The 22506-nt window shown below is 57.8% G+C and overlaps 9 protein-coding genes across 9 annotated transcripts; 4 read left to right on the plus strand and 5 right to left on the minus strand.

The window, feature by feature from the left end:
- Positions 1-1280: 1280 nt before the first annotated feature.
- PHACADRAFT_263731 (uncharacterized protein) lies at positions 1281-3391 on the plus strand. The gene is made up of 5 exons (XM_007400647.1): positions 1281-1611; positions 1667-2052; positions 2106-2370; positions 2423-2928; positions 2990-3391. The coding sequence occupies exons 1-5, from the start codon at positions 1338-1340 to the stop codon at positions 3152-3154; spliced, it is 1596 nt and encodes a 531-aa protein (XP_007400709.1). The 5' UTR covers positions 1281-1337; the 3' UTR covers positions 3155-3391.
- Positions 3392-3909: 518 nt separating this feature from the next.
- Positions 3910-6183, minus strand: PHACADRAFT_152408 (uncharacterized protein). Its single transcript, XM_007400648.1, has 4 exons — positions 5793-6183; positions 5632-5737; positions 5356-5579; positions 3910-5301 (listed from the first exon to the last, which is right to left on the minus strand). The coding sequence occupies exons 1-4, from the start codon at positions 5861-5863 to the stop codon at positions 4305-4307; spliced, it is 1398 nt and encodes a 465-aa protein (XP_007400710.1). The 5' UTR covers positions 5864-6183; the 3' UTR covers positions 3910-4304.
- Positions 6184-6226: 43 nt separating this feature from the next.
- PHACADRAFT_263734 (uncharacterized protein) lies at positions 6227-6569 on the minus strand (the record flags this gene model as incomplete). The annotated part of the gene is made up of 1 exon (XM_007400649.1): positions 6227-6569. A coding segment is annotated over one exon (343 nt), but the record flags the coding sequence as incomplete, so codon positions are not given.
- A 1822-nt stretch (positions 6570-8391) lies between these two features.
- PHACADRAFT_213363 (uncharacterized protein) lies at positions 8392-9784 on the minus strand (the record flags this gene model as incomplete). Its single annotated transcript, XM_007400650.1, has 2 exons — positions 8828-9784; positions 8392-8751 (listed from the first exon to the last, which is right to left on the minus strand). Exons 1-2 carry the CDS (start codon positions 9344-9346, stop codon positions 8392-8394), a joined length of 879 nt encoding a protein of 292 aa, XP_007400712.1. The 5' UTR covers positions 9347-9784.
- A 4-nt stretch (positions 9785-9788) lies between these two features.
- On the plus strand, positions 9789-10171 carry PHACADRAFT_263736 (uncharacterized protein). The gene has a single exon (XM_007400651.1). It carries the CDS (start codon positions 9823-9825, stop codon positions 10057-10059), a length of 237 nt encoding a protein of 78 aa, XP_007400713.1. The 5' UTR covers positions 9789-9822; the 3' UTR covers positions 10060-10171.
- A 982-nt stretch (positions 10172-11153) lies between these two features.
- Positions 11154-14208, minus strand: PHACADRAFT_263737 (uncharacterized protein). Its single transcript, XM_007400652.1, has 6 exons — positions 13945-14208; positions 13701-13881; positions 13415-13609; positions 12070-13347; positions 11621-11924; positions 11154-11563 (listed from the first exon to the last, which is right to left on the minus strand). The coding sequence occupies exons 1-4, from the start codon at positions 14166-14168 to the stop codon at positions 12319-12321; spliced, it is 1629 nt and encodes a 542-aa protein (XP_007400714.1). The 5' UTR covers positions 14169-14208; the 3' UTR covers positions 11154-11563; positions 11621-11924; positions 12070-12318.
- Positions 14209-14517: 309 nt separating this feature from the next.
- On the plus strand, positions 14518-17359 carry PHACADRAFT_263741 (uncharacterized protein). Its single transcript, XM_007400653.1, has 5 exons — positions 14518-14762; positions 14849-15355; positions 15410-16288; positions 16343-16465; positions 16524-17359. Exons 2-5 carry the CDS (start codon positions 15215-15217, stop codon positions 16668-16670), a joined length of 1290 nt encoding a protein of 429 aa, XP_007400715.1. The 5' UTR covers positions 14518-14762; positions 14849-15214; the 3' UTR covers positions 16671-17359.
- A 2480-nt stretch (positions 17360-19839) lies between these two features.
- PHACADRAFT_104496 (uncharacterized protein) lies at positions 19840-20240 on the plus strand (the record flags this gene model as incomplete). Its single annotated transcript, XM_007400654.1, has 2 exons — positions 19840-19897; positions 19957-20240. 2 exons carry the CDS (start codon positions 19840-19842, stop codon positions 20238-20240), a joined length of 342 nt encoding a protein of 113 aa, XP_007400716.1.
- Positions 20241-20546: 306 nt separating this feature from the next.
- On the minus strand, positions 20547-21738 carry PHACADRAFT_104370 (uncharacterized protein; the record flags this gene model as incomplete). Its single annotated transcript, XM_007400655.1, has 2 exons — positions 20547-20642; positions 20677-21738. 2 exons carry the CDS (start codon positions 21736-21738, stop codon positions 20547-20549), a joined length of 1158 nt encoding a protein of 385 aa, XP_007400717.1.
- Positions 21739-22506: the final 768 nt, after the last annotated feature.

The raw sequence follows: 22506 nt of genomic DNA on the forward strand, positions 1-22506 counted from the left end.
GGCGGAGGCGGGGGGGGGGGGAACAAATATTACAATGCTCTCCAAATATCGCTCCCCCGCCTGCTTGCCCACATGCTCCGGCGTGCGAATGGGATGCCGTTTCGGGGGCTGTAATTTGGCGATCGGGATCGATCTCGCTGTGGGCGCGCTTGAAATTTTGCTTGGGGTGGGTCGCCAGCCTCGAGGGACAGCTCGCCAGAGTTCTGTGCTCCCGCGCGCGAGCGCGAGCGACTGGCGCTGTGAGACGGACGGGGAATAGCGCGTCCTCTTTGGCAATGACATCCAGTTCAAGGTTGGCGGTGCCGTTTACAGGGAAGACAACTAGCTTCTAGACAAGGTCGAGAGGATTCCTCAATCATGATAAATGTTAATGAGGATGCACGCAGGCGCAAAGGAGCCAGAAGACCCGGAGCCGACCGTCCGGAGAGATCGAGACTAGCGGCGTAGTGCCCGGCAACGCGGGCGCTCGTGGCTGTGGGCGGGGGGCGGAATATCCCGCCCGCGTCCGTGTGGTGTGTGGGATGGTCCGGGGCGCGAAAACCAATGAGGACGAAGCGGCGAGGGCTGGACGACGTCGGGGCCACGGATGAGAGCCGTGGAATGCACGCGAGAGCGGAGCTTGCGGGCACGCTCCGGGGCTTTCTGCAGGACGCGTCTTGCGCTTTAGGCCGGAAGCGGCGCGGGGGAATGGCAGTCGTGGGTTGGGTTTGCTTTGCGGCATCGGCGGGCGAGGGATGGCGCGTTTTCGATTTGGATTGGGAGTTGCCAAGCGATCTTCGCGGGGAGGATGTCGGGTGCTGTACTACCAGCCAGACGAGCCGGTGCTATGGTAGCTCCGCACCGATCTGCTCTTGCAGGGTCTCGAGTGGCTAGCTGCACACGAGATGCACCTCCGCAATCAGATGGCGTGTAAAGGCAGGTTGATGTCCGAAGCCTGCCCTGCATGCTCCCAAGCTGCTGGAGCACGTCGTCGACAACCACGGCGGGGCCTGCGCACCCTCGCTGGCCTGCACACGCTGCGCCAATGCCTCGCGTCGGTGCTGTGGGGCCAGGAATGCTCCCGGGGCGAGAAATTGAGGCCATGGTTTGCAGGGCGAGTCTGGTTGTGCCTGGATATGAATTGGATCTGATGGAGGGCGAGAGGGACCGCATGGTCACGCTTTCAGCTCGTTGTTTACCCTTGCGATCCGCTCATTTTCTAAAAAATAAATTTCGCGTGAGCTAATCACGTATAAAGGGCGGCCTGTCCCCACCCCCGCCTGGTCTTCTTCGCGGTCTTCCCCACATCGCTTCCCCACCGCTCACTCTCGCTTTCACAAGCCGAGTCAACAACTATCATGCCTGGTGGTCCCGCTGCATCCGGCCCCGGCCTCGGTGCCAATGCACCAAAGAGCAAGGTCGCCGGCATCGTCATGGTCTCCTTCGCCGCCTTCGCTGGTATCCTCTTCGGTTATGACACAGGAACCATCTCTGGTATCACGGCCATGAAGGACTTCCTCCGTCTTTACGGCAAGCCCACCACTGACTTTGCCAACCACCCCACCGGCTACGCTATCACCTCCGCCCAGCAGTCTCTCGTCACCTCCATCCTCTCCGCGGGTACCTTCTTTGGTAAGTCCAACTTGGTTTGCCTAATGCAGCGACAAGCGCTGACGCGCCATCACAGGTGCGCTCTTCGGTGCGTACGTCGCCGATAAGCTAGGCCGTCGCGGCGGCGTCTTCCTCGCCACCGCCGTCTTCTCCCTCGGCGTCGCGCTCCAGACCGGCTCCCACCAGTGGGCCGCCTTCATCATCGGCCGTGTCTTCGCCGGTCTCGGCGTCGGCCTCGTCTCGGTCCTCATCCCCATGTACCAGTCCGAGTGCTCGCCCAAGTGGATCCGTGGTGCCGTCGTCTCGGGCTACCAGTGGGCGATCACGATCGGCCTCCTCCTCGCCTCGGTCGTCAACAACGCCACCAAGGACCGCGACGATCACTCGGCATGGCGGATCCCCACCGGCGTCCAGCTCATCTGGGCGTTCATCCTCACCGTCGGCATGTTCTGGCTGCCCGAGGTACGTCGCTGTTCGTCCTTTGTTCTGAATCTCTTTCTGACCTTCCTTTGTAGTCCCCTCGTTTCCTGATCAAACAGGGACGCGACGCAGCTGCTGCCAAGTCGTTCTCCCGCCTCACGTCACTTGACCCCTCCGACCCTGAGATCGAGGTCGAACTCAACGACATCCGCGCAAACCTCAAGGAGGAGCAGGAGCTCGGCGAGAGCAGCTACATTGACTGTTTCCGGCCCAGCCACAACAAGATCGCCCTCCGTACCCTCTCCGGTATCTTCATCCAGGCGTGGCAGCAGCTCACCGGTATCAACTTCATCTTCTATTGTGAGTTCCCTCCTGGTCTTGGACACAAGCTCTGTGCTAACAGCACCTCTAGACGGCACGACCTTCTTCGCCAACTCGGGCATCAAAAATCCCTTCCTGACTTCGGTGGCGACCAACATCGTCAACGTGTTCATGACTCTCCCCGGCATGTGGGGTATCGAGCGTTTCGGCCGTCGCCCACTGCTCATCTGGGGTGCCGTCGTGATGTGCATCTGCGAGTTCCTCGTCGCGATCATCGGCGTCACCATCTCGGTGAACAACTCGTCCGGTCAGAAAGCCCTCGTCGCGCTCGTGTGCATCTACATCGCCGCGTTCGCCTCGACCTGGGGTCCCATCGCCTGGGTCGTCGTCGGCGAGATCTTCCCGCTCAACGTCCGTGCCAAGGCCATGTCCCTCGCCGTCGCGTCCAACTGGCTCTGGAACTTCGGTATCGGCTACGCCACGCCCTTCCTCGTCAACTCCGGCCCGGGCAACGCCGACCTCCAGGCCAAGGTGTTCTTCGTCTGGGGCTCGACCTGCGCGTGCTGCGTCGTCTTTGCCTTCTTCTGCATCCCCGAGGTGAGCATCTTTTTCTGACCTGCTCTGCATCGTCCAACCAGTTCCTGACGCCTCTGCGCAGACCAAGGGCCTCTCGCTCGAGCAGGTCGACCTCCTCTACCAGAACTCGACGCCTCTCACCTCGGCGCGCTACCGTCGCGAGATCGTCGCGAACGATGTTCACGCCGCGGATCTCGCAGCGGGCCAGCACCACCTGCACGTCGACGAGAAGGACGAAAAGGTCTGAGCGGCCGTTGCCTCCCCCCTTCCCCCCCTCCTCTCCGCCCTCGCCCCCACACATTTCTCATTGGGGCTCGGCGTTGTACGACTAGTTATTATTCCACACGCGCACAGAGACACCCCACCCCCCGCTTCGCCACATTGTTGTTTCTACGAGTATAACGTAGGCATGTAGCAACGACGCCCGTTCATGACCTTTCGATGCATTGGTACATAATGAATAATCTCATCTCTATCGCATCTCGGCGTTGCTCGTGTCCTCGAAAGGCCGGAAGGTCTCAATGGGACTGGATACCAGGTCCCCTGAAGGCCTGAGACCCGAGACCTGAGAACCAAGTGGCGAGCCAGAAAAGTACACCTTACCGCTCCCACTGGTGCGCGCCACTTCGGTCAAGGGTCCAAACGTTCATGCGCGCGATCTCCTGAGGCAGAAAACTGCGGTCAAACGGTCGCTCAACACACCTCCGTGAGTCAAAACGAGGTTGTTCTCTGTCAGGGTCAAAGTATTTAAAACAAATTCGAGGACGCCCTGACAAGGGGCACGCAGATCACTCCGTGCATCTCGCGCTGGACATCGCTGAGCACGACCCACAACAAACTCCCGTTCACCAATCAAGCCGTAGATCTCGTCTGTATCACACACACGCACGGACGCTGTTTCCTAGGAAGGCCACTCGTCGATAGAAGTACAGATTTTAGACATGGAGTAGTACCTGACACGTAACGATGACATCGCGCGGGCTTCGCGAAGGGCGGATGGGGGGACCCTGGAGAACGACGATCGCGATCCTCGAGAAGGGCGCGGCTCGCGCCAGGCTGCGGCATAGCCACCGACAGAGGTTTATTTTACGCTACCGAGGAAAGTACGGCGGGGCGCGCGGGCGCGTGGGCGGACGGCGCGAAGCGGGTGTAGGAGGGCACGCCGGCCCTGCCGGAAAGGAGGACTCTGCTGACCTGGATGGCGATAACCTAGTCGCACAACGGCCTCCCGCTGGAGTCTCTGCACGGGACGCGTCGCCCGTTATCTGATCTCAGCAGCAACGACGTGGGCGAGGATCATCGTAAAGAGCGATGGCTGGCGTCCTGGGGCAAGTGTGAGCCGTCAGACAGGAATACCACTCGGGCATGCACGATCTGCCTGCGTTCCGGTGAGCTCGCTATCGCTTCTTGCCTTTCCTCCTCCTCGCCGATCCGTTCGTTGCCGGTGACGACACGCCGAGCGACCCTCCGGCAGCCTCGGCGACCGCGCCCTCCCCGTTCTCGATCTTGTCCCGGGCCTCGATAAAGAACATGACGTCTCGCAGCTGGTCCTCGAGCTCCGCCACCTTCGCCTTCAGCTCCTCCTTCTCCTCCTCCGCCTTCCCCGCACGCTCCTTCGCCGCCGCCAGGTTCTTCAGCAGGCCCTCGCCCACCGCCCGCTCGCCCTTGAGCTCCCTCTCGAGCGAGCGCGCGAGCTCCCAGGCCTTCTCCGCCCGCTTCTCCGCCCTGGTCCGCGCGCGGTCGACCTCTGCGGCGCGCTCCTCCGCCTCGACCTGCCGGCGGGCCTCCTCGTCCCGGGAGCGCCGCCGGCCCTCCTCGACGTCGGCGCTCAGCCGCTCGACGAGGCTCTTGAGCGCGCCGACCTCGTCGCGCATCTCCGCCGTCTGCGCCTCGTAGTACGTCCGCTGCGAGTCGAGCTGCGACGTGAGCAGGTACGAGTACTCGATGCCGATCGCCTCGATCTTCTCGGCGCTGAGCGCGTCGGCGGCGCTCGGCCCACCGCCGCCGTCGCGGTTGCTGCCGCCCGTGGTCATCGACGACGCGGCCGAGGGGAGCTCGACGAGCTTGCCGTCAGCCTTGTTCTGGATGAGCCGGTGGACGTAGCCGTCGCCGGCGTAGTCCCAGACTCGCTGGGTCTCGAGCTCCAAGGCGTACAGGTGGGTCGTGCGCTCATAGTGGGCGTGTGCATGTGCTCGTCCATAGCGTCCGCAGCCGATGTTCCCACAGATGAGACAAATCCACAGGTTAGACGTCGATGAAGAATCGTCTGGGCAATCAAAGCAGCGCGATGAGGAAGGTGACGAGGTGAAGGGAATGGGGACGTTGGACCGTGAAGTATTGGATGACACAGGATGTGAGGACATCAGTGTCTGGGAGTACCGACAAACCGGACAACTAGAAGCTCTGTCAGCACCAGTCAAAGCTAAAGTTTTATGTATCTGTACGTACCGACTGTCACCCCATTTGCTCAAGCATGTGCAATGGAAAGTATGGGCACACGGCACGGTAACGAGGCCCGTTACCGCAGAATCCATCCTCTCCAGACACACTGGGCATGTAGGAAGTTCGTACGCCTCTCCCTGAGCAGAGCAGAGTTTTGTAATCGACTGCCCGACGATGTCGTCAGCTGCAATCTCCACAGAAAGAATCCGTACGACATGACAGATCTCGGCCTGGTGAAGAAAAATGAGCGAGAAGAACTTCGCAGTTTGCAGGGATACACACCTCCATGGAGTTAAATTGTTTGCCATTATACGCCTCGACAAACTCGGCTGCATCTTCTGCGTTGCGAAACTTGATCACCACAATGGAGCGGTTCGGAGCTGAGTCCCTGTACGTTATGAGCTTAGAATATGCGCAGTACGAGGTACTAGGCTGCCACATACCGAATCATGCGCAGGTGGGCCATGCCCTCAGCAGCGGGGGCGACGAAAGACAGAAAGTCCGAAGGTGTCATCCAAGAAGGCACAGCAAGGACCGCCAAGGTGACACCATCCCAATCCAGGCTTGCCGGTGCAGAATTGTTTCCAGACGACGTAGAGGGGCCTGCTTCGCTCGTACTCTCTTGCGATGGTTCTCGGTAAATGTGTACAACGCCTTCAGGAAGATTGGTCGAGCCCGACTTTGTCCTCGCAGGAGTGAATTTTCCCGTGGTTGGACCACCTGCAAGCAACGTTAGTGGCAGGATGGTGAGGCTTCAGCTTAGAGGCTAACGAGGCTCCTTCACACGGACCACGCCGAAGATAACAAGGTCTGCATGAAGGACTCGAATCTCTGAAGCATTACAGCGAATCTCTGGCAAAAAAGAACTACGCACTACGAGGGTTCCTGCTTCTGTCGTTCTTAGGTCCACTTCGAGTCAGTCCATTGAGATTCATGTCGTCGAAGTCCACCCAGTCTACGCGTAAAGGCCCAAAGCGGTAGTCTTTGTAGGCAGAGGGCTCTCCAGGTGGCGCTGCCTCTGACAGTCGCGCCTGGTCTCTGGGCAGAAAGAATGAGTATCTTCGGCCGGTCGGCTTTGCTTGGTGAGCGGGCAGAGACTGGAATATCGAAGACGGTATGAAAGTGTTAGAGTCCAAGTGCGACCGCTGGTAAGACGAAGGTGTCGACGGTGTCTGCGTGGATTTCGAGACCTCTAGCCGTAGGTGATAGCCTCCAGGCATATTTCACAAGGCTTGCATCCCTGGATGGGACAAGTCGAGTGGCGGTGGATGCGGTGCAGGCGAAAGCGCGTACGGCAGAGTGCATGACCTCAGCGGTCCCAACCCGCGGCGCTAAGACATGTTGCGCAGAGCGCTGATCGCCTCACCACGACCCGCGATGTCCACGCTCTCTTTGACCGCGCCCTTGACGAGAAACTCGCTGAATATCATACGGAATCTGCTCCAGGAGCATTATTCAACTCAGACCGAGAGCTTTGACCCCGATGAAGTGCATGCTGCGGTGCTGGCACCGTTCTGTAACGTTAACGGCAAGCCCGGGGTCCTGCTCGAAGTGCGGGGCAAGCTGAGGACACATTCGGGCGAAGTGAGGTGCGAGGACCCTTTCGGCGTCGTGTGGAGGGTTCGGCATTGACTTCAATTCATCGGCGGCGGTATTAGCTTTCCAGGTGGTAGGGTAGACGAGGTATAGTACAACGTGTCTCGGTGCTACAACGTACGCTAAGCCCGGGGCACAATTTGTCCCTCAGACGGACACCTCTACGCTCGCAGCAGCACTCAGGGAAACCCAGGAGGAGGTGGGTATACGTCCGGAACAGGTAAGTATCCTTGGCCGCTTCGGTCCACCCCAACTATCGCTCGGCGGACTTCGAGTGTGGCCGTATGTGGTGAGTAAGGTGCGACCATGATCAGATAGCGCACCATGACATTGTTACAATGAGTAGGGCTTCATCCATCCGACTGCACCCGCTTATGATGAGCCTGGGGAGACCGAGAGCGCATGCATGAGCGGAGCAGCAGATACCCCGCTCCCGAATCTCGCCTTGGCCGATCTGAAGATCGAGGACTGAAACAGTGCCGGGTGCAGCCCCGGGTGTGCAAGAACATCGGACAACGGCAGGGTTACGCGAGAGACGGCCGCAGTCAGGTCGCGGAAGTCAGAAATAAGTAACAGGACCCTGCATTTCTGGTGCGCGTGCCACAAAGTCAACACACTCCGAGTTAGTTTAACCTTCGTTCAGCCAGCTGACGTCGGAGAAAAGGAAGACCTGACAGCGTGTAAGTATATTAGCCTCAAATCTCTAATACCGCAGCGACAGAACCGGATTTGTGGGCCCTATCGATACAGATTCAACGTCTCAAGCACTAAAACATCTTCCGGCTAGCCGTACGGAGCGCGGAAAGCGCTTTACGTCACTAGCGGGTGTGGCAAGTGCGTTGCGGTACACGGTGTTAGCGAGTAATCTAGCGGAATTGGTAAATTGGTGATAAATCGTGAGTGCAGGTCAACACAACGATCGACGCAATCTATTGATAGGGATGCTGTGTAACCCCGTGGATGGATGTCGCTGCCTGTACAGCCGAGTTTGCCTTCGCAAGCTTCGAAACCCAAATACCGTCACAGTAATGGTTATCTCTTGCCACATCCCCCCCTGTCGCAACATGGCGTATTAGCGCTGTTAAACGTTTCACTGACAGACATTACGGTATGTGTGACGGCGTGCACTACGCCGAAGAGCACTAAACCACATTCGGCGAGAACAAAACAACTTCGCCGCGATGAGCCCCTTCCCCGCCTCGCTGGGTCAATATAAAACTCTAGTTGTCCTACAGGCACGGCTACAAGGTGGCGAGCAGGTCATATGAAACACCATCCATCATGCAGGTGGATGGGGATCTATGGGTGAGTACACCCCGAGTATTCGCATAAGCACATTCAGATACCATCCTGTCAATCCCCAAACCTCCAGCCTGCCTTCTCTTCCGCCACCAATCTCATCCTGACCCGCAGGATCACTCGCCCACTGTGCCTGTCCATCACTGCTTACGACCTGACCAGTAGTATGGGCGGTGATGATGTCAGAGACATCGATCGCATAGTAGGGACTGAGCCCTCGGAAGAGGTACTGGTGTAGACGGGGCGCCGACGCAAGTTCGGCCAAAGGCAGATGGAACGCATGTGCGACTTCCCGTTGGGAGAGTGAGTTCGTTCAGCTGCTAAGCCGTCCTCTGGTGCCTTCAGGGACGCCTGTTCACCGTCGGAAATAAGGGTCGAAGCATCTTGTGATCGGAGGGCTCTTGACAGTTTGGTAATGCGTTTCGATCGTCGCGCATCCCAAATCATAAACAAAATAGCTTCGGAGACGGCGACAACGATCGCTACGAATAGGGCGAGCAGGGCTTTCTGCATGACACAGACAGGCAAAGTTGGATTTCCAGAGTCAGCCATAGCATCTTGGGTACACCGCATGAAGTCTTACCCATTCTGGTTTCCAATTGAGCCTGTCCGCGGCCCACCATGTCGCGACACCAGACCCGATTACGCTAAGCAGCGCGTTCAGGACCGCCGTGACTGCGCGGCGGTCATTCAGCTCCCGGTGGGCTTCCTCACTAGCCTCAGGCTTGACAGGCATATGTGGGAAGTTTTTCTCGGGAGATGTGCGTGTGCCGGCTAGCAGAGCCACCATGGTATAGTCCGTTGGCTCCAAGCGGGAGTCGCAGCGTGAGAGAGCGTCGTGCCCGTCAGGCGAGCGCGTCCATGCGGATATCGATGAGAGAAGGGAGTAGGGTATTAGGGGCGGTGCACTGGCTATGGCATCGCCAGCCTCTGCCACTCCTTCAGCTGCCGTGGGCGGACTAGGTGCTGCCGTCTTCGCTGCCGAGTCGAGTGTCGTGGAAAGGTCCTTGGACAGGACTTCCGGCAGGATGGGAACGAGAGGCCGTAGCGCGTCCGCCAGATGTGGCTCCAGCGAGACATTGAAGTCTGTTGCTGTGCTCATTGTCGCTTGTGTTGAGTTGAACGTCGGCAACGGTGTCGAGAAAGCGGCTGAATTCAAGCGCCGCGCCACCGAGCGCAATTCTCGCCCGGTCGGCGAATGACCGATCGAGATTTGATCTTCGTCCACAACGCCCTCGACAAACAGTCGCTGCTGGTGCCGACGCTTTGCAACGTCCTTCGGGTCGCCGTTGCTGTTCAGAAGATTTCGCTGGCTGTTGCATCGCTATCCATCACAGTCATCTGACCGCTGTAAATCCCCATCTGATTTTTTGTAGCCCTGCCTTCCTGTGCGCGATGGCTGTTGCGAATATCCAGCTCCATGATGCTTGCTCAAAACTAGATATCAACAAAGGGGGCTCCATCCAGAGCGTGGTCGATGTCCTCGATGAGCACTCAAAGACCCTCGCTTCAGACGAGGAGCTTAGGTCAGTGCCTTTACTCATTCCCTGAGTCCACGCTAACGGTCACAGAGCCGACATGGGCCGGGCCCAGCCCGATATCTGGCACGAGCTGCAGCGCTTGTGGGTGGCGGTCTCTGCAGCGCACTCTGCCATGGTCTCCGAGGAGGAAGACGGAGAACTCGAGACAATTTTGCGAACGTGGACCGTTAGTCTGGCACGCTTCACTCGGAACATCGTCGCTGCCGTCCCCTACAACCAGCAGCGAGCTTTGTCAGCAGCGGTTCACCCATGTGCCCCAGAATCCATAGACTGAACCATCGATTTTTTGGATAACAGTGACAACGAGCCGGATATTCGGGCGCTCCTACGGCATTACACCTCGTACACGGTTTTACAGGACCCAAAATGTCCATGAGCATCCCTATTGCCTCTAATGACATTATTGTTGACGTGTTGCAATCTTATACAGCTCTCGCTGCGACGAGGATGTTGACCCAGACGCTGTGCAATGTAGTGACGGGCAATGAAGACTTACTAGACCGCTTGTGGGAGTCGTACCTGAAGCTTCCAGAAGAGCAGTTAATTTTACTGTACGAGTCTAACCTCCTATCAAGCGCAACCATCTGATATCCTTAGCCGCTTGTTCGGCGTTCAGGATGTGGCAACGACCACGGCGGCATTCGTGCTCGTCCTGAATTGTTTGCACGGCAGCAACCATAGGACGTAAGTGCATATCCACTGAGTGCAAGAAACTCCGAGTTCTCTTGTCACATACCACTAGCTATCGTAATGGCGTGGCGCATTCTGTGGAAGCTCAGCCGATTCTTTCCATAGGAGCCTTCTGACCAACACTCCCAGCGGAGCACGATTGTGCATTTCCCTGCTGGACCGCATCGCCTCGCTATTCGAGGAGGAAGAATTAACAGGCAGTAATTTGGCGTTTGAGATTGGGTGAGTGTATTGTTAGGTTTGTACCTTGATACTTTCCCTTCGAGACTTATTGCATTCGTGATAAACGACCTTGGCGTTCTTGGCTATCCTCGGCTCTACTGACGCGATTTCTCTCACGCCTGCTATCCAGCTACCACATTTACTCGAAAATCGTGGAGGCGGGCGCGGCGCCTTCCGCTTTCTCACGCATCGCTGTGTAAGTGGGCCTGCCCTCCGCTCCGTAAGTCGCCGCTAAACGTTGGAATTCCTTGTGGGGCCTATTCACTCGTGACGGACACTGCATTCGTCCGTGCGGGCCGCTCCGGTTTTTCTCCCGTGGATATCGGTACTTTGACGCAGCAGGGGCGAAGTCGTGTCGCCGCACCAGACGACCTTCCTCAAGCTGCTCGACTCTTATCTGCAGCCGTCCCAGACACGGCAGCTCGCGCCGGATAGCAGCGAACTCAAGACCCTGGGCGAATTCCTGACGCGCGAATTTTTCGTGCTGTCCACGTACACGTGCGATGCGATTTTGCGCTCCCTGGGGTCCAACGACGCTAGTGCGACGCAGGATCCCGAGGACAAGCGAGAGGACGAATTGCCTAGCGCAGCGGCAGAAACTTCCATCGACACGTCTGCAGCTGCCAAAGCAGATGCCGAGCCTTTGCAAGAGCTCGATCTGCTGCTGCCCAAAGTTTGCGAGGCCCTTGTTCTGGTGACCCAATGCCTCACGTCCCTCGCTTTGATTTCCGAGGAGAGCCAATGGAACGCCATATCCAGCTCAGTAGCCCATCCGTCGGAAGTGAGGCGCGCCGACGGTCGCCTTGCGGACGTGATTGGCAGCGCGACGTCGTCTGCCGCCCAAGGCTTCATAGAGTGCCTCATCGGTGAGCGAACTTTTGTTGCTGATCCCTTGATCCGTGACTCAATACCGTAACACAAAGAGACTCTCCGGCAGTTGGATCGGTTTTTGCCTCGCATCACCCTTGGCAAGGTCGCCCCTACGGCTGTCTCCGTGGACAGATTACGGGAGGGCACACACGGGCTGCGCCAGGCGCCGCCGGCACAGGGCGATGGGGCCGGCAGCACTAGCACATCTGACCCGAGGGGCTTCCAGTATCTCAAGAGGGACCTTGTACGGCTATTGGGTATACTGGTTTCGGACCGCAATGCGGTTCAGGATCGCGTCCGTGCCTGCGGCGGGATACAGGTCGTCATGAACATGTGTGTCATAGACGAACGCAACCCATGTGAGTGCTCAAGCTGTCCTTTGACTGTAATCGTATTGCGATTATGGGGTTCATACTCTGGGCGGCACACCCGATCCTGTCCGCACCTTGCCAGAATTCCGGTGACGCGGCGATAGGATCCGAATGCTGACTGTGCATCTTACAGTCCTCCGAGAACATGCCATTTTCACGCTCAGAAACTTACTTCACGGAAATAAGGAGAACCAGGTGCTAGTTGATGAGATTAAGCCCATGTATGGATGGGATGATAACGGGATGCTGCAAGGACGGGGTCACGCTGTACACAGATAGATGAATAGCATATGCTCACGCTCGCTAGGAGGACGACTTGCTAGGGGCAATGTGATGCAAAAACGTAACAGGAGCAGTGCGTACATAGCAAATGCGGGCCACTACTCCTCGTCGTCGTCGAAATCAATGGCGCGCTTCCTGCGCGACCCTGCACCGGCGCGCCGGACACCCCACTCCTCCTCGTCTTCCTCACTTTCTACGTCCATCGCTTCATCCGCAGCCGGCTTTTCTTTCTCGCCTCCCGCGGCATCAGCACCTTGGATTCGCTCTTGTTGTCTGCGTTTCCGTTCCTCCGCTTCGATCTTGGCGTCAAGCTTATCCAAGTCGTCTTCGTCGTCATCCCGGGCCTTCCGCTTCTTCCGGCGGCGCCGCTCGCCCTCGTCAGACTCGGCAAAGCCCGCGTCATCCTCGTCCGAGTCAGCGACGAGGAAGTCGTCGTTCTGGTACTCGCCGGGGCCGCGCCTGCCCGACTCCTCGCCGTCGCCCGACTTGCGTCGCTTGGCCTTGCGGGCGCTCGGGACGGCATGGCCGTACTCGTCCTCCGAGCCGCCGCCGCCGCCACCGCCGCCGCCAAAGATGTCGTCGTCATCGTCGTCGTCGGACCACATGTCGTCGCCGGAGCGCTTGCGCGGGTAGCCCGTCCGCCGCCGCCGGGTGCTGCCGAAACCGTCGTCCTCGCCCTTGGGCTTGCGGGTCTTCTTGGACACCTGCCTGAGCAGCTCGAGCTTCTCGCGCTCCGGGTCCATCGTCGGGTCCGGGGCCATGCGCAGCCGCGCGACCTTGGTGTGCTTCTGCCCGACTGCGCGCACAAGCATCCGGTGTGTCTCCGACTGCATGCCTGTCGGACGCAGCGACATGGTGCCGGCAATCATGGCTTCACATTGGAGGATTTCTGCGCGCTTGTGCTGCGCGACTAGGTAGGTAAGACCCTGAGCTTTTGCGCTTGCGCTGGATTCGGCTGCGGGTGCCTGCGACGCTTGCTGCGATGACTGTGTGTTGCCACCGATGGCTTGCCGCGGAATGGCGCCGGAGGTATCGATGGTTTGAGTGATGTCGAAGAGTTCTTTGCCCAGCTTAAGGCTTAATGACCCGTCGGACCATCTGATGATGCGGCTGTTAGATTGTCGGTGCTGCGAAGAGTCAATTACACGTAGAGTTAGCGAGAAGTAATAGACGCGAGGGCATGCCCGAGCCTACATCGTGACCGTGTTCGTCTTTGATCCAATGCCATCGTATAGTGTTCTCTACTCTTAGTTTGATGGACATGTCCTTCTCTCGCGAAGACTCGCCGACATGCGCAGCTTCTTCCTCTTGTTCTGGGCCGATGTATGTATCGGGGTGGAAGGGTTTTGAGTCAACCTTGATGAAATTTGGGATGCGGATGACCCAGTGCTAGACACCCAAGCGTTAGCACGTCTTGACAAGATGTGTAATGATGCCATATCGGGCTAGTTGTCCTGGGGTGGGTGGGGGAGAAACTCACATTGCCGTCCGAGCTCCTTGGGACCGGTATGTTAGGTATCTGCGCGCTGGCCTCTAGCACCTCCTCCTCAACGATATCTTGATCGGGCTCATCCTCTTCGGCATATTCGAGGGCTTCCCTGTGCCTGCGGTCGGGGGAGGAGATGCCGTCCGCGTGTTCAGACGAAGCCGGTGTTATGGCACTATGGGTCGCGATATTGAATTGAGCACTAGGAGGGCAGACTACGAAACTTTAAACTACGGACCCTGGGTGGTGGACCACCTCGTCAGCAGGCTTATCGTCACCAAAGAGGTCCTCCATGTCCGCGTCGTTCTGCGGGCTCATTGGCTCCTCCTTGTCTTGGGCTGTTTTTTCGTCCGTATCCAGGTCCTGGTCCAAATCCTGCTGGCCATCGTAGTTGGAATCCTCTGTCGCGAGTTCTGGCGCGTCGTTTGTCGGTGTATCTGCGAAATCGTCCGCCGCGGACATGCTTGGCAGAGGCAAGTGTGGAGCTTGGCCGAGGAGAGGATGGGCGAGACGTTGAGCGCGAACCCAACGCTGAGCGCGCGGGGGGCGGGGGCTGAGTTGAGTTGAGTTACGGTCACAGGTTGTCACGCGCGGGCTGGCGATGCGGACGATGCGGACGATGTTCGATCTTTACCTCACTCTGCCTCGTTGAAATCTCCGCACGTTGTCCGTTCGACTTTCTGGAGACAACAGCCATACCGCTCGACTGATGCTTCTTCCTTACTGGTCGGAGTGGGCTCACGACAACAGTGTGGAGGCTGTGGCAGCGGCGCCAGCCACACTCAGCCTCGAGTTCGAGAATTCTATCCAATCCTGTCCCTTGAAGGCTCCCCCGGCAAAGGCCAACTTGCCGGGTCATCCTGGAGCCCTGCAGACGACTAATGAAGTCTCGCGAGCGGTGTCGCGTGTGTTCGCCCGTACAAATGGTCATATTATCCAGCGAGCTCTGCTATGAGGGAACCTTGCACAGCCTAACTTGGGTGTCACGAGAGAACTTTTTTGCGAAAGTACTGCATCGCCTCCCCCGCTCCGGGGGGCCGCCGTGCGCCTTTACAGGTACGCGTTGCACCCTGCATCGGCTCGCGCCCGGCCTGAAATAGTGGCATTTTTCTTTTTTTTTCCCTTCTGCCTTGTCGTGGCAGCGGGAGTCAGATCAGAAGATGCAAGCTGCGTACGAAGGCCGACGCGCTCTGTCGCCACGGATGATCACGCTTGTCCGTCCGAACATAGTTAAGGTTCGCAGGCCAAACAGTCCTAAACCAGAACCATACCAAAACGTGGTTCCCGTGCACCGAGGTGTGTAACGGTCCCTGGTCTTCGGGAGTCTCCTCCATCCCCCCGATTCGGCATACATCAAGTTAGCGCCCCATCACCTGCATTGCCCCGCAATACTTATACCAAGGATCGCATTCGCTCACCTTCCCAACGTCCTTCGCCCCTCATCTCTCACTGACTCACTCCCGCAGCCGACACCCCCTCAACAGGCACCCCTGGCATTCGACTACAACATGGACCGCGACCAGCACATACGCCACCACGCAAGTCCGCAGTTCACGGACTCACTCAGCCATGACTCATGGCTGGCCGACGCGGGAGACGCGTCGTCGTTCTCGGACCCGACGAGCCTTGAGCCATCATGGATGGTACCGGTCGGTTTCGTTTTATCTCGACTCTATCCGCTATCCACTAACCTGTTTGCGCAGCTCTTTGACGACTTCACCCCGGACGCCACACTTCATCACAGCCCAGCCTCCTCCCAGAACTCGACTCACGGCGTAACATACGCCTACCGCTCCCAGAATGCCCTCGGTCTGGATATCTCGCTGGAGTCGCCAACCTACCCAACGCTACCGTATTCGTACAGTCTATACCCTGACGGTCACTACAGCATGCACACCCCTTCTCCCGGTCCCCTGCGCATGAATTTACCGCAGATAATCACCAATGACCTTCAGACGCAGTCCCAGGGCTCCAGCAACGCCACCGGACTACACTCGCCTTCTGACCTCTCTTTGGCTGCAATGGGCCCGCACTACCCACAATCAGCTGGGACATCCTCCCCATCTACCGCAGGTCAAAACTCGTTACCGGTAACACCCTCTTCGCTTCCTGCTACAGTGCGTCCTCACCTCACAATCCCGACCTCGACCGCTTTGTATTCGCCCGCTTCGCAGTACATCTCAGGGCTGCACAGCAACGTCTCGTCCCCCACCAAGTCACCCCTCCTCCGCGTGCCAGCCCCAAGTCCCAGCATGTCGCCGATGGTCGTCCACCACACGCCTGGCTCGTATACCGTCCCGATCCACCGTGGGGCTGTCGAATCCGTCCTGGAAATTGCCAGCAAGTGGCCCGACGCCGCCTTCCTCGTGCCGCAAAGGACGTACAGGCCCAACACCCAGAGCGATCGCCGCCGCTACGTCGAGGAGGTCGACCTGGAGATGCCCATCATGTTTTTCACGCAACACCCTGACGGATGCGGCATCAACTGCAAGGACGCCATCAACTCCCGGTTCTCCCGCTTGCACGGCCGTGACGACTCTATGTTCCAGAATCGCGGACCCTCGGTCTCTATTCGAATTAACGTTCGTGCCCTTTTGTTCACTCCTTCACAGCATCGTTGCTGACGCCGATGGCAGTGGCCGGGCTATACGCCTTGGAGCCGCCAGATTCCGACACGGGACTTCCGTAGCCCACCTGGGCCAATCACCCGCTCCAAGCTGGCAAAGAACGTCGCCAAGACTGTGCTACGGTTCCTTGATGTGAGCTGTCTTACCTCACCTCGCTCCTCATTCAGTTGCTGATGCTGTTCGCGCACAGGAGAAGAAGGACAAACCGGTGGAGGACGAGGCTGATCCCAAGTACAAGGTCGCTCACATCACCATCGACCAGATTGACATCGTCGGCCTGCAGCACGTTTCGATGGGCAGCTGGCAAGCGCACCTGCGCCTCCGTCCGCGTACGTAAGGGCGTACGGTCACCCCCCAGGCATCGGTCTTTCGTCAATTGGCATCATGGAGTCTTCTAGCACTGGCATCACCCGTCGCACGTCGCGCCCAACGCCTCCCACAAATCGTCACTTCCCACAACGCTCTCATCTCCGCTGGCACCGCCTTTCACGCCACCCCACCTGGTCCTCATCCGCCGCACAGCCAACTAGGACGCGCGTCCTGCTCGAGTGTGGACAACAGTCCTGCCACCGATCTCCTCCCCGCCGCACGGGAGCCTGGCTTGCGCTGTCTCCTGGACACTTTGTGTTGCCTACCATCATCTTTCTCTCGGGCAGTGCATGTCCTGTCACGACTGCTGCCCAATCATAGTCCCGACGTTTGGTTTTCTTTCTTGGATGGCTCGTAACGTTTGTCATGACCTATTTCCCCTTTTGGTTCTCTGCCTCGATATGTCTTCGTCTTCTCTTCGCTATGTCTCGTTATGGCTCTCATCCTTTGGTGCAACTTTGATCGCTGTATATCTCCCTGTTACCTCCCAAGTCCCAACTCCGCGCTCGCTGTCTCCGACGCTCGTGATTATCACGCTGCATCCGCGACGCCTTCCTTCACCATACCCCTTTGGGCCTCGGACCTCTGCACCCCTCTCCATTATTTCCCAGAGTGTGTTCCAATGCAACGTTCTACGTACACTGCAAACAATAAATACATTGCTTCTTCAGTACAGGAATTTCAGAGCGCGGTGCACCGCCACTGTTTGTCCTAGCCGCCGGGCCAGTGCAGAGCGCACTGCCGCACGACGAGAAGATTGTCCAGGGAGGATAGCCTGGCTGCCTCGCGGGTCCGACGATCACCCGAGAGAGGGCGAACCTTGTCCCTAACCAAGCCATAGATGGTTGTGCAAGCCCCACCGTCCCTGCCAGCCCCCGCGCATGAGGCGACGGCTGGCGCCAGCGAGGCGAGCGAGCGCGCAAAAGTAGCACCCAAGGCAGACGCCCCGCGAAAGGCGCATCTGACGTCCGCGGCCGCGCAGCACGGCCCCGCAGAGTCAGGACCTTCTCGCGCATTCAGTCGCAGGGCTGACTCGTCCTTTCGTTTTTCGTGCGGCGTGCCACTTGTGCTCGGAGCGCGGCCAGACGTAAAAAGCAGCTTGCTGTCGTGCCCACGGGGTGGCTGCTGCTGCCATCTCGGCTGCGCTGATCGTTGTCCGTCCATCCGTCCCACGGCAGGGATGGGATGGATTTCTGGTGACTGACCCGCGCGTCAGCGTCATGTCCCGGCTCTAATCTGCGATGCATCGATGGGGTTGACGTCCGGGGCTGGCCAGGGCGTGCGACAGCCACACGCCTGTGCCGAATTCGCAAAAAGAAAAGAAAAAAGAAAAAAAGACACGGCAGGGTGCACGCGGAAGCTCGCGAGCAGGAAATGCGATTCGGGGAACGGAGACGGCGGCTCGCATGTACAAAAAGGGAGCGGCAGCAAGTAGCGTTTTTGGTTTTTTTGGTATGTGTTCGGAGGCTATAGGTACCAAAACCAGCACGGGCGCCTAATCAGTGGGCTCGGTAAGGTGGCGGAGGAACAGCCTCGGGCTGGGTGGGCATTCTGGAAACACCGCGGTGTGTCACTGAGGCGGGGCACGGCAGGCCCGCGCCCCCTCGACGCCAGAGGCTGCCTGATTCTCTCGTGGGAGCGCACATGGGCCCGCTGTCAGGCGAGGGAAACGGCCGCGGGGGATGTAACAGATGTTGGTATGTAATGCGGGATCAAGTGGCATCGCACCAAGTGTTCCGAGGGTGCATGCTCAATCAAGTGGCCAGAACTCGAGGGTCGCTGCCACTCCGCTCTGCGCATCCTCGGGGCCTGCCGGGACGTGTCATGTCGCGACCCAGTAGCAGGCGACCCCCGCCCGCGCCCTCGGGCACCGATCGAGCCACCCGCTCGCTGCCGATAGCCGGTACAAAAACGGTGGCTCTGGCACTCGAGGCTCAGAGGATTTGACATCGTGGCACACGCTTAGATTTCAGGAATGGAGAAGCGGACCAAAGCGCACTGGGTAGCCGTGCCACGTCCCTAGCACAGGATCAAAGCTGAGACAGCGCTATCAGCCGGAAGCGACCTCAGGCAGGCCCCACGGCGGTCCTGGGATTTGGTTTCACAGGGTTACTGCAATCCAGCTTGTTCGTATATCGCGATTGGCGAGTATGAGCCGAGGCCGAGAACGGTCGGCTGGTGCTGCTGCTGACGAAAGTCGATGTCGAGTCTGGACTCGGGCAGAGCCTGGATCTCTCTAAAGCTCCCGTATGACCCACTCGTCCACGAGATCATGCCTATGACCAAAGTAGGACCAGCAAATCAGCAAATCAGCAAATAAATCGAGTCGGAGATGACAATTTGGACATACAGGGACATATGTCGATTTCAGTAATGAGACCAACCAGTGCTGCGGAGTAGGGTTGGATGCTGGCACAGCAATACAAACAATTAATCCATGCTTGGCTGCGCTCAATCATAAGGACTTCAGCTCCCTGCTTTGAGTCGCATAGTAAGTGGCTGCTAGCCTATCATTCATCATCCGCAAGACGTGATAATGAACCTCCGAGTGCCGTCATCGCGCGATGTCGTAAACATCCGTACGCAGGGTAGTACAAGGTTTTAATCTCGCTATTTCCAATGCATTAAGATATGCATTGAGCATGAAGGTCAGTCTCACTTTGCCGAGGGCTGCTGGGCGCCGGAGTACAATGTGCTGTAAACATAAACACCTGCCTTTCCGGGCGAGGCGTCTTACTGTAAGGCGGGAGGTTCCCAAATTGGGCTGTTCGTTTGTCGCTGCCTCTTTGAGGGGCGGTCGTCAACCGACGCTTTTGTTCCCGCAAAGTACTGCAAACATGGATTCCGTTCTCAGAGAGCAACGAGGCCCTCGTGTCTTACTGCTTTTTGTTTCGCTTTCGTGCGTACAATTGTCCTCGCTCTCCGTGCCGTCTTCAAGGACGTTCGCTCTGGAAGACGCAAGAGGTGTGCACAGACCGCGTCAGAAACAATAAGCAGGTGAGGATGTACTTAAGCCGAGGTGGCCTCTCAACATATCCCACCGTACTCTTCAACGCCGATTTTGCGGCTTGTATACTGCCTCCTGTATCCATAATATCTTCTGTATCATATCCATCTCGTCATCCCTCATGCACGCTATGGAGAAGGGTTGTATCGCCGTAGCAATGGTCCAACGCAAAGTCACGGTCGTTCATGGTGCGTACTCGCTCTGCATTTTCTGGCAGCCGCACGGACCTGACTCACCAACGACGCAGCATCCCGCTCGCACAAACGCGGCGACGCCTGGATAGACGTGCACACGTTCACGCCGCTCGGCAACCGCGTCTTCCTCCCCTCCACCGTGCCAGAGGCACGCATATCGTCCTTGGACATCCTCAGCATCTTCCCCACGGCCGACAAGATCGGCGTCTCGGGCGGCATGCTCGAGCTCCCGCCCAAAGCCTACTCCGAGTTCATCGAGCTCAGCTCGCGCATGCAAGAGAAGTACGAGCAGCTTTTTAGCACGATGGCGGCGTCGGGAAAGGTTCGGAGGCGGTGAGCAGAGGAGGCCACACGGAATGTGAGGTGGTCGGGTCCGCCCCTCGCTTTGGTTGCTTTGACACACACCTTGTTTCGGATGATACCCCTCGCGCTTTGATTGCCACTAAACTGTATCGATAGCTTGTAGACGACCGTATTTTACCTGTAGCACTAGTATGATACCTATATGCGTTCTGTATGCCATTCTTCTATGCGGCAAATAGTTACCTATGATATGATATATCTTAGCATGCGATAGCGGCTCAGAAGAAAGTGAGTGATGTACCAATGTGCTATACCGCAATAATGCGAAGCCGCGAGGCACTTAAGCAAGCTTTGCGGCAACCATCATCCGCTCAAAGTCGCGCAGGCTCATGGATTTGTCTGGCGAAGTCGAAAATGCACTTAGCATTTGTACGATCTATGCATAACGTACGGTCAGCATAGGGGTGCACAGGGCGCGCGGAACTGGCGAAAGAGTCGATGCTTGCCTCGTCGGCAGTCGATTTGAGATTTATCAAGGACTCCGTGCGGGCGATATCCTTGATCATGATCTTTTGCTTGTCCAATTCTTTATCAGGCACGTTCGGGAAAAACATGGCAAAAGCGCGGCGGGCCTCTGCTTTCTGCCTAGGCGTAATCCGCTTGGGCCGAATCTCGAGGTCCTCGTCATCGCTGACTTCGAGTGGAGAAAGAGACGACTCTGTCGTACCCCGTCCTTTCCCGCGCTTGCTGGCTGTTTTGCTCTTACTAGTTGTGCCCGCAGCCTTCGTACGTACGAACCCGCCACCTTGATACTCATCGTCAGAGTCTTCGTCCTCTTCGTCCTCTTCGGAGCCGTCCTCGGACTCGACGTACTCTTCCTCGGAGGGCCTGCTGAGCTCTGGGTCGTTATCGCCCACCGCTTCATCGTCGACGTCCTCGGCATCATCTTCACCACCGACGTTGAGCAAAGCGGCGCAGACCGCCCGCCAGTCTTTGCGACTGACAAACAGGTGCGCGTCGTCCTCCGGCGCACCGCGCTCGTTCTCCCAGCCTGTCGCAGCGTTGCGGAAGACAGACAGGACGTCTTCGTCGTCAGGCTGCAGATCGAGGAGCTGCAGTGCCGAGGGAATCAGGTTGAAGGGTATCGTATCTGGACGTGCGCCGTCGTCGTTCTCGCCGGCGTTCTCGTCTTCGTCAGACGACTCGGGCAGGAAACCACCACCTAGTGTGGAGTCCTCAGGGAGAAACCCGCCCGCTCCGGCGTCACTAATAAATCCGCCTGCTTCAGGAGTGCCTTCCAGTAGGAAGCCACCAGGGGTAGCCCCCCCAGAGGCCGTTCCACGCGAAGCTAGCTTGCGCTTTTTGCGCGCCGGTTCTTCCCCATTCGCCGACCGTAGCTTTGAAAAAGAGTCGAAAGCGCGATCTACACGCCCGCGCATTCGCAAAGGCAGAGCAAGAAAACTAGGATCGTCCCCGGCGTCGCTTATGGCGTTTGGTTTCGAGTTGAGAGCATGCGTGCGGCAGGCCCTCATGTAGCAGTAGTCCTACGGGCCTTTATAAACAAGCGAAAAAAAAGAGAGAGAGCGTGCGCGTGTTTTGAACGCGTGGATGTGCCGGTGATTGCCGAGACATCGTGGCGTGAGAATAATTTAAGCGCTGTAGACGTACTCTTGCGAACGCGATAATGCTATATAGCCTGTTCCGGACAGTAGGCCAGGGCCTTAAAGTATGCCCTTCATTTTATTCTCTCTTTCATATTATACCTGCTCTTTTCAACATGTCGAGTACGGGCCCTTGCATCGATAGACAGGATTCGCGAGGATCCTCAAGAACCGGCCCCAACAAGAATAGGACGCTGGGGCCCCTTGGCCGAACAGCAGCGCCTCGAGAGTATGAATCCTCCTGTAGACGTTCGCTATGTCAGAACTGGGCGATTACGTCATTGCCCTGTACGGACTAATGGGGATACATCACATGACCCCCGATTATCTTGTAGTAATACGACATATGATTACTCATGCTTAGTATACATGCTTACGCTCACAGTACCATAGGTCTTATAGCGGTATCAGAGGTCCTGACTCACATGTATATATACTGGCCCTGTAGCACAGAATAAAGCAAGAGTTCAGTCGCACTTTAACAGGTTATGAGCCCCGGCTCACGGCCACTCTACCCCCACTCAACTAGTCTCATTGCTGAAGAAGACCCCTCGGGAAACCTCGGTCCCCTTCACCCAGTTTAAACAAAGTTTATCCACGCAGTTACGAGTAAGTCTCGTTGGCGTGGCTAGTGGCAGA

This window comes from Phanerochaete carnosa (genome assembly GCF_000300595.1).
Source record: "Phanerochaete carnosa HHB-10118-sp unplaced genomic scaffold PHACAscaffold_11, whole genome shotgun sequence".
Lineage (NCBI taxonomy): Eukaryota > Fungi > Basidiomycota > Agaricomycetes > Polyporales > Phanerochaetaceae > Phanerochaete > Phanerochaete carnosa.